The following is a 9,868-nucleotide window of genomic DNA, read 5'->3' on the forward strand; positions in this document are numbered from 1 at the left end:
AATTAATAAAATTCCTAAGACTCATTAGCATGAACGACTAAACATGTATTTGCTTATTTTTATCATAGAATCATCAAACGTAAACTATTTAAAATGCATGAATAGGTTACTAAGCTTGTTCGTGCGTTTCCTTGCATTTTAAATAGATTTAAAAATCTGAGCATCAGTTTACGTATACCAAATAAGGAAGCATTCGTCTACTTTGCAGAAACAAATCATATATCATTGTAGTGATTATATGATAATCAGTAGTTTGGGTAGGAGCTTCTTCTCTTTTGCCGCAAAATTCGAGGGGCGCCACTATAGGAAACTTTTTTTTCTACAAAAAATGTTGAAAACAACTTTTACGTCAACAACAAATGGAAACGTAATTCTTGAATGGTTTTTATGAAAAAATTTTAAAGATGAAAATTTAAGCAAGAACATAACTTATTCGAATTTTTGAAAAAGCTTTATTTTTATACGTAAACTATTTTCGAAAGAATATCATTTTTTGACACAATGTTTTTCAAAAAAAAGAAAATAAATTCAAAAATTCGAAAAAGCCATGTTCATCTCGCTTATATTTTCACTTTTAAAATGAGACCTTGCTCATCAAAATTATTCGAGAATTACGCCTGTACTTATTGTTGACGTAAATCATTATAAAACCAGTGGTGATCCTTAATTGTAATTTACGTCACGATCAGCTGATCGTGAATGGACAAAAAAGTTTATAGAATTTTTAATAAGTGTGTACGATGAACGTGATGAAATCGTTTCGTGAAATTCTCTCAAATAGTAACAATGTTATGATTTTAACTGGGAGTGGTATTTCAGCTGAATCTGGTGTACCAACGTTTAGAGGAGCAGGTGGATATTGGAGAAAATATCAAGCACAAAGCTTGGCAACACCAGAAGCTTTTGCTGCAAATCCATCATTAGTTTGGGAATTCTATGAATACCGAAGAACATTAGTAAGCAAAGTCAAACCTAATAAGGTATTTATACTTATAATTCTTTTTATATGCTATTCATTTAAGTGGTATGATTTGAATCTTTTCATTTTATATTTTCCATTTTGATTTAAATTGACAGGCCCATGAAGCAATAGCAGCATTTCAAAAACGTTTTATAAAAGATGGTAAAAAGGTAACAGTAATAACTCAGAATATTGATGGCTTACATCAAAAAGCAGGAACAGAAGACATATTGGAACTTCATGGTTCGCTTTATAGAACACGCTGCACGAAATGTCACAATATAAGTGTTAATGAAAATATTCCAATTTGCGCGGCATTAGATGGAAAAGGGTAAAGTTATTGTCAGTAAAAATTATAATTTATATTTTACATATTTTACTATATCATTATACATAATAGAGCACCAGATCCAAATATTACATCTTCTACCATTCCAATAGAAGAACTTCCTAGATGCGAGAATGTAAATTGCAATGGTTTGCTTAGACCTGATATTATATGGTTTGGTGAAAGTCTTGATGAATCTGTACTTAGTAAAACTTGTAAGTAATATATATATATATATAAAAAAATGTTATATTAAAATATTTATTAAAATTATCTGCAGATGAGATTGTTGAAACATGCGATGTATGTTTAATAATTGGAACATCTTCTATTGTATACCCAGCTGCAATGTTTGCACCACAAGTAGCAAATCGTGGAGTACCAGTTGCAGAATTTAATATTGAAATAACTCCGGCGACAAGACAATTTCAGTAAGTTTTGCCATTATCTATAGAGAAAAAAATTAAAATTATTATAATGCAAAATAGAAATTATTACATAAAATTACAGAGAAATTATTAAAATAATTTTTCTGTTTTAAAGGTATCATTTTGAAGGTCCTTGTACAATCACCGTAACGGAAGCATTAGAGCCATAAATTTTACAACATAATTTATCTAAAGTTTACAAATAGAAAAAAATAAACAAATTATATGAATATAAAAGATTTACCTTTTACTAGACAAACTTCTACATTTACTCCCATTTCATATAAGTACTGTAACCATAATGTTTGCTTCACTGAAAGCTTATCACCAGGTCCTTTGACTTCAACGATTTTGCACTAATAAAAAAATAAAAATTATTTCGTAAAACATAATATAAATTAATCACTGATCATGTTACTATTTAAAATATACAAGTATGATTGCAAATTACAGTTTTATTATTTGAATTCCATATGACCAAATCAGGAAAGCCAGCTTTCCATAAGGTAAAATTATGAATAAGTCGTTCACAAATTTTTATAACATTTTCAGTCCCTAAACAATATACGATTTCCTGTAATTATAAAATTATATTATCTCATTAAATCTACTTCAATAATTTAATTTATTAACTATGATATACATAACGATTTATTACTTACTTTAATATTATTACTTGTAAACATTTTAACATGCATCATGGATTCAAAGTGACTGTTCGATATAAAGTTATATTCTACCATACTGCTAAAAGTTTCTGGATCAAAACTGCGTAATAAGTTAAGTTTCATATCAATTGTTTCTTTTTTATTTTTATAAAAATCTTTAGTAAATAAGTCTAGGGGAGCTGTTTGATATAATGTCACAAAAGCTCCAGGAATATCAATATTAAATAGTTCTTCCCAAAATAAGACAAAAAATAGAGTAACTGGTAGAGCACCTTCGCAATGTATTCCACCATTAAAACCTTGATTATAATAAAAGTTTAATGCAACATTTTCAACTGAAATATAGGATTTATTATCTGTATTATTATCAATACACCATTTGCTCTTACTAACTCCAAAATTTCTATAAATAAATATATAGTTTTCTATAATATAAATATATAGTCTATTTTCAATATATTCATATTCTATATATCTATTTAAATTGACTATAACTTACCCTTTAATTAAAGTAGCTTCCACTGTTGTTGTATTTAATATTGGACTTTTAAGCTTGCTATTCATGAATTTTAATGTGGTCTTAATATTTGTCAACGTAGTGTTACTTATGCCATTTTTTCTTTTAACAAGTTTTTTTGCTCTTTCCAAAAGTTCTGCAGTACCAACTTCGGATAAAGTTTCAGTTTTCAATAACTCTAGCGTTATTTTTGCACTAGCTTCTAAATTTTTATTATGATGCATTTCTATCAATGCTAATTCAGCATACCAAGTTTCTTTTTTTCTTTGCATGTAAAAATTTTGATTTATTAATTTATGTAAAATTTCAATGGCAAATGGTAATGTCTCTTTTACTTTCTTAAATGCATCTATACTTTTAGATAATATTTTCAACCATAAATAACCTGGCATAAAGCAAGATATATGCAAAGGAACCACATAGTTTTCTAAACTGTAAAATGAAACAAAATTAAATTATATCCCATATACAATATACATAAACTTTAATACTATTGGGTTGTCCGGAAAGTTCGTGCCAATTTTGTCCTTATGCCAGTTACCAAAAATCAGCACGAACTTTTCGAACAACCTAATATTTTTATTAACACATATATATATATATATATATATATATATATTTATATATATATTTATATATTTATATATATATATATATATATATATATATATATATATATATGTACACAGATGCATTATAAATGAAACATTTTCTTGAATATTTATAATTACCATGTGGATTCATTTTTCATAATAAGTAGCCATTGATCATAAGCTAACTTTCCAATTTTTTTTACAGTCTCCCATTGTTTTTTTTCAATGGCATTCATTATACCAGTAAGTTCATTTTTTGCTTCAATATATCTATATACAAATATATATAACTAATTAAACATAATTTATATACAGTATTTAAGATACATACAATCAGAAAGAAACAAAAATTTTTAGATTTATATAAAGAATAAACTATTTATTTTCTGACACTTACCGAATTAATTGATTTCTGTTGCTAAAAATAGGATATCTTTTATCAGAAAATTTAGGAAAAATCATCTTTTTAAGTTCGACCTGCATCAACTTATTATATATATCTGATACAGTATCTTGTGGTTCTTGAGAAGGTATTAATAATGTTAATATCTTATCAAAAATATCTTTTGTCTTTTGACTTAAACGTATACAATATCCCAACTTATTTGATATCAATGACTTTAATTTATCACCTGAGGTTTTCATGCCAGGAAAAAGAGGTTTTTTGGCTCCCATTTCTAATAATTTCTTTATCGATGATTGTTTTTTATTATTATAATTTAACTTAAAGTTTTTACAAATTGTTCGAATTTCATCAACTTGAAGCATTTTAAGGGAAGTAGATAATTCTTCATTTTCAATATCAGATATAAAAAATGACTTTGACACAAGTTCGTTGCAAACTGGTATCAAATCATCAGCTAAATTGTTGTATTTTAAATGTTCTACTCTGTGCCATGAATATTTTCTTTTTAAGATACGTGCAAATAACATTTGAGCTTCTATAGAAAGTGTAAACATAGAAAAAATAAAATCTATTTCATCCTTATCAAAATATCCACAATTTATAGGATTTGAAAAAACATTCACTACTATCATAAATAAAATCGCTGCATATGTTTCTGTTGGTATAATCACATCATCATATTCATATTTTTCAGATGCTCTTGTATCTACACGATTATATTTAAATATAAATGAACTATCAGCATATATCTTCTGAAGATCAAAATTATTAGCCAGAATTGCACCTTCTTTTAGAAAATTCATATTTTCTATTGCAGTATGTGTAAGTTCTATATTTACTATTTGTCGAAAATAAAGATTTGAGTTCTTTTGAGTTTTTGGATTATGTGACAAAATTTCTTTGGTAGAACTTTTTTTTGGACTGAAAGTTAGATTTCTTTGCTTAGAAGGAGAGTTTAATATACTTTTTACAGGACTACTATGTACTGTAGAGATGTCATATTTTTTTTTACTTATACCATTATCTTCAACATTCAATATCTTTAAATCTTCTTCCATAGAAAACCTTCTATTACTTTCTTCTTCAAGCAATTTAAATTGCATTATAAGTTCATTATCATTGTGACTAGACGATACTTGTTCCTGAAAACTTTGTAATTGATTCTTGATACAAGTTTCTTCAAAATCTTTTATACAGTATTTTTCAGAATCAGTTGCTTTTTCTTTATCAGTTGATTTTTTATTATTTGATGTATATATTCTTTCATATATTATACAGCAATCTGATAATGCATCAGTTTCATTATCTAGTAGGTCATCTGATACATAAGCTGTATTTATATTTACCATAAAATGAGTACCTGTATCTGTCATTTGTGCATTGTCTATTGATTTATTAGTATGAAATGATGACGTATTAATTGATGAAAAATGCTTTCTTTCGTTACTTTGTCTAAATTTTGTTTGTGATTTTATATTCTTAGGTTGCTAAAAGAATTCGAAATTGATATGAAAGAACGTTGTTATGTAAAATAAAATGTTATATATATATATATACATATAGGCTTAGAATAAAGCGTTTTTATGTAGAATAAAGCGTTTTTATGTAAAATAAAACGTTTTATATATATTTACCTTTTTCAATCTTTTAAGTTCTTTCAAATCAACAAAATTTCGCGATTTCACTTTCCGATTATTTTTTAATTTTAGCTTAAAATATTGATCAATATTTGTTTGGATAGACATCTTGAATAATATTGTAAAATATTTTATTACTCATCTAATTCTAATAAAATATTAGTCATCTAATTGATAACACTAACTATATAAACAACCATTTAAAATGTGTCGTAGATAGATGTTTGTATACACTACAATTCTTATGAATGAAAATATATAGCATTATCTTTTACTATTTCACAATTCTAAAACATGTCATTACGAACAAAATAAACATCATATCAATTTAATTGTAACGTAAAATAAAATAGTAAAAGTAATAGGTAGCAATCTGAATCGTCTTAGCAAAGATACCAACCTAATTAATGATACTGTATCATAATGCATTTTTGCTTTATATAAATAGTTTTTTCTATCACTTTTAAATAAAACAAAAGTTTACATTTCCCAGAAAATGAGATAGTATTGAAATTTATGAAACGAAATATCAAAATAATTATAATTCTTTTATAAAACTAATCGCTGGACTATAGTTCTCCATACGAAGATATAGTTGGTAGCAATGATATATTCTTGAAGTTTAAAAATTTCACGTGGTTTATATTATTGCTTTTTAGTAATAACATATTAGAAATAAATTTTTAGAAATAGCATATCAGAACAAATTAAACAATTGTAATATAATGTGCATATAATGTATAAAATATTAATAAAAATTATATAAATAAAACTCGTGTAAGATATGTAACATAATAGGAAAAAATAATGTATTTAATATTTTAAATTTAAATATTTTCTCATTTTTTCTCTCTCTATCTCTCTCTTTCTCTCTCCCTCTCTCTCTCTCTTTCGACACGTTGTAATATTTTATGCAGGAAAAATTCTACCGCTCTTTTTTGCATCATATTATTTTATTATTAACGGAAAAACAAAAAAAAAACTTTTACATAATAGTTAAATAATATTTACATAGTTTCATTTATTCCATAATAGTGTGTTAAGAATTTTTTAAATTCACGCCTTTATCAGTTTTGTATATATTGATGCATTTATAATTTTAAACACACAATTACGGTAAACAGATAAAAGATGTAATTAAAATACTCTACAAGCTTTATTATTACTTTCTTAATATGTTAATAATCATGACAGTGATTATTAATTCTACATAAACTTACCTCTGTTTACCTTCGTTTTAGATAAAAATTAAAAAAGAGAAAAAAAGAGAATTATTATATTTTGAACCTAGGTGGAATGGTTAAAAAAAAAATTGTAAACCTGATATTATCAGAATTTATTTTGCAGTAATGTCTGCTTTACCAATTTTTATTTTGCAATATATACCAGTTCACTGTTTTTCCATTATCATTATAGTTGAAACATAACAATATACTTTCCCTTTAAGAGGAGAAGCTTTGCATTTTGCAATATAAAGAAAAAAAAAAAGATAGTTCACTTTGAAGTAACATTTTGACATTGTACAGCATAGAAAGCGTACATAATGCAGTATAAATAGAATAGGCAAAGGAAACAGGCGTAAGACCTATTGACGTGGATATGCAAAAAATTTAATCTATAGCAAAATTCATCCTAGTATATCCCATTTTCTCTCTTTATCTCTCTCTCTCTCTCTCTCTCTCTCTCTCTCTCTCTCTCTCTCTCTCTCTCTCTCTCATTCTCTCACTTTCTCTCATTCACTCTCTCATTCATTCTCTCCCTCCGTTTTTCTGCTGCTGTTTGTTGTGTATATGTGTACATATACATATATGTAATCATAAATCTGTACATACAAATACAACATACATTAATATATTCAAATATATAAATATATTAATGCATTGTATCTTTATGTCTAGTCTCATAATTAAACATATGTATGTGAATATGTACAAGAATTGGTATGTTTATGGTTATGCCAATTTTTAAGAGTTACACAATTATAGTATATTTAATAGTCAAAATGCAACCCGTAAATTGACTTATATACATTCAATTAGTTACATTGCCTACTAGAGTCAAGTGTTAATCACAATACTTATGCATATTAATACTAAACAATAGTTAAGTTTCAATTTCTATACATACTTCGTAGGAAATATAACTCAGCTATCTAATAACACCTCAACCTTAATGCTATTATACGGAGTAAAAAATGAAAAATAATAAAATTATTAATTTAAATTTAGATATGATAAAGTCACTTAATTTAGTTGCCTCTAGAAATGTACAATTAGCACTGATTTGTCTTAAAGAATATTATAAAAATTTTGTATTATTGAAAATTTAAAAATATAATGTATTATTACGTTCCGTATTATTTGTACTAAATATGTAATTGTATTATGTTTGAACTTATCAAGGTTACTTCGTATATGTACATATATAGAAAGAGGTGTTAACAGATAGTATGAGCACAAATGTTTATGTTGAAGAATAAGTTGAAAGTTGTCTGGAATAAATTTTCTAAATACATAGATTTTTCTTTTACATCCTCCAACCATACATTTTTGAGAAGAATTCTCTATACACTTGACAAACTTTTGTTCAAAGCAGAGCTTTGGTAGGAGAGACTTTCCAATAAAATCTTCCTGTCGCACAGCGACATAGAAGTTCTACTGTATTCACAGAATAAAATTTTACATATATATATATATATATATATATATATATATATATATATATATACATATATATACATATATATATATACATATATATATGTGTAATATATATACATATATATACATATATATGTATATATATGTGTACTATATATATATATAGTGGATACACTGCACTTTGACGCCTGTCTGCATTATTATAGAAGTCAATGCGTAAAATTTTTGGAACTTCTCTTCAGGTAGTTTAACTATAAGTTCCTTTTTTCATATAATTGTGTTTATATGAATTGGTTAATAATTTCATCCGATCGCTCTGTAAAGTTGCATTGATTTGGCTTATATCTAAGTAATAATATTACTATTATATATCTTGTCAATGCAGCGAATTGGGAACACGATATTTCACGATTTTATATGGCCAACCAAAACAATTTTTATAAAATAGGTAACTTTTTAATGAAACGAAAAAGTAGCTTATTCATATTATAAATTTAATGAATAATTGTTTAATTTTTGTTCAATTAAACAATTTTGTTAGCCTTGGATTAGTGAAATTTCGTGTTTACCAAACCAGAAATATAAAGCAAACTCAGTCTTTGGTTTGAGCGATCAAACTTCAATAATTCTTGATGTTTTATTATTCAAAGATACTATTGGGTAAATGTAACATTAATAAATTTTATATAAAAATCCATGTACCACTATATTTCGTTTAAAGCGTTTCAACTAAATAAACAAATTATTTTTTACAAGAATCTTTTTGGATAGTTCTCCAAACATCACTTGTTCTTCTCATAAATTCATTTAGCAGAAGATTCCCAACATATAATGATAAATTTAAATGTAAAAGTAAATGCCAAAAATTGACAAGGAATTAATGGTATTACTAATATACCATGTACAGATAAGGATGTGAAAAAGAATAGGATCTTCATGCTTAATGATAAATTTGAGAAAAGCGAGAGAAATAATCATGTTTCTAAAATGTATGTACAAATATGGAGCAGAAATTAAATTTTAGAAAATATTAGATAATATTATAGGCAAGTGTTCTTTTACAAAATAATAAGTTCTATCCAGGATAAAATTTCTTTATTACTCCTTCTCTAAAATTGTTTTGAATTCATAAATTTTTCATACACATCGCTGTGTGCCTACCACAACAACATTAATTACAATTATTTAGTTAATTACCTAAAAGTAAGAGATACAGTAAGCGTAATTATTTTTATATGTACAATATATCTTTTTTTGTTTGTTTCTTATTATGATTTTAAGAAGTCTCCCTACAATTTGAAACATTTGCACCATAATCATACTTCCTGTCTTGCGTTACGGCTGGCACTAAGCATTTTCATTGTCCATTGAGAAAAAACAATATTTAAACATGTGAAAAGTTTATGATATTATTTGACATATATTTTTATATTTTTAATAACGATAAATTATTAGTTGAGCAATGGCCTATATTTTGCATAAATTGCTTTGAATTTGAATTATCACAATATTTTTTACGATATCATAAAATACAGTGTTATTTGATTTTACACAAGATTACATAGTGAACATTGTTACAATTATGAGTTGAGAAATATAATAGCTTACTTTAAATTTCATTATGTTTTCAATATATTATATTGTTTTTTCTGAACATAATGAAAAAGTAA

General features: G+C 25.6%; 2 protein-coding genes across 3 annotated transcripts; one reads left to right on the forward strand and one right to left on the reverse strand.

Annotated features, from left to right (window-relative positions):
* The first annotated feature begins 412 nt into the window (after positions 1 to 412).
* On the forward strand, positions 413 to 1,973 carry LOC118447585 (NAD-dependent protein deacylase sirtuin-5, mitochondrial). Its single transcript, XM_035879689.2, has 5 exons — positions 413 to 980; positions 1,078 to 1,292; positions 1,362 to 1,504; positions 1,570 to 1,720; positions 1,833 to 1,973. Exons 1-5 carry the CDS (start codon positions 741 to 743, stop codon positions 1,885 to 1,887), a joined length of 804 nt encoding a protein of 267 aa, XP_035735582.2. The 5' UTR covers positions 413 to 740; the 3' UTR covers positions 1,888 to 1,973.
* On the reverse strand, positions 1,535 to 5,901 carry LOC118447583 (fanconi-associated nuclease 1). 2 transcript variants are annotated; one of them, XM_035879685.2, is made up of 8 exons: positions 5,536 to 5,898; positions 3,893 to 5,388; positions 3,634 to 3,765; positions 2,885 to 3,334; positions 2,380 to 2,788; positions 2,169 to 2,291; positions 1,962 to 2,073; positions 1,535 to 1,737 (listed from the first exon to the last, which is right to left on the reverse strand). In XM_035879685.2, exons 1-8 carry the CDS (start codon positions 5,644 to 5,646, stop codon positions 1,718 to 1,720), a joined length of 2,853 nt encoding a protein of 950 aa, XP_035735578.2. In that variant the 5' UTR covers positions 5,647 to 5,898; the 3' UTR covers positions 1,535 to 1,717. The 2 variants fall into 2 exon arrangements, with proteins under 2 accessions (XP_035735578.2, XP_035735577.2); XM_035879684.2 differs by lacking the exon at positions 1,535 to 1,737 and having other exon boundaries at positions 1,939 to 2,073; positions 5,536 to 5,901.
* Positions 5,902 to 9,868: the final 3,967 nt, after the last annotated feature.

This window comes from Vespa mandarinia, chromosome 1 (assembly GCF_050613455.1).
Source record: "Vespa mandarinia isolate Hongniang chromosome 1, ASM5061345v1, whole genome shotgun sequence".
Classification (NCBI taxonomy): Eukaryota; Metazoa; Arthropoda; class Insecta; order Hymenoptera; family Vespidae; genus Vespa; species Vespa mandarinia.

Excerpts from the sequence above, each read along its gene's own strand:
- LOC118447585 (XM_035879689.2), top strand. The coding sequence starts at position 741 with ATGAACGTGATGAAATCGTTTCGTGAAATTCTCTCAAATAGTAACAAT. Across the intron at positions 1,293-1,361 it reads GCGGCATTAGATGGAAAAGG|AGCACCAGATCCAAATATTA; the intron begins GTAAAGTTATTG and ends TATACATAATAG. Across the intron at positions 1,721-1,832 it reads CCGGCGACAAGACAATTTCA|GTATCATTTTGAAGGTCCTT; the intron begins GTAAGTTTTGCC and ends TCTGTTTTAAAG.
- LOC118447583 (XM_035879684.2), bottom strand. The coding sequence starts at position 5,646 with ATGTCTATCCAAACAAATATTGATCAATATTTTAAGCTAAAATTAAAA. Across the intron at positions 3,335-3,633 it reads ATGAAAAATGAATCCACATG|TTTAGAAAACTATGTGGTTC; the intron begins GTAATTATAAAT and ends TTCATTTTACAG. Across the intron at positions 2,074-2,168 it reads GGAATTCAAATAATAAAACT|TGCAAAATCGTTGAAGTCAA; the intron begins GTAATTTGCAAT and ends TTTTTTTATTAG.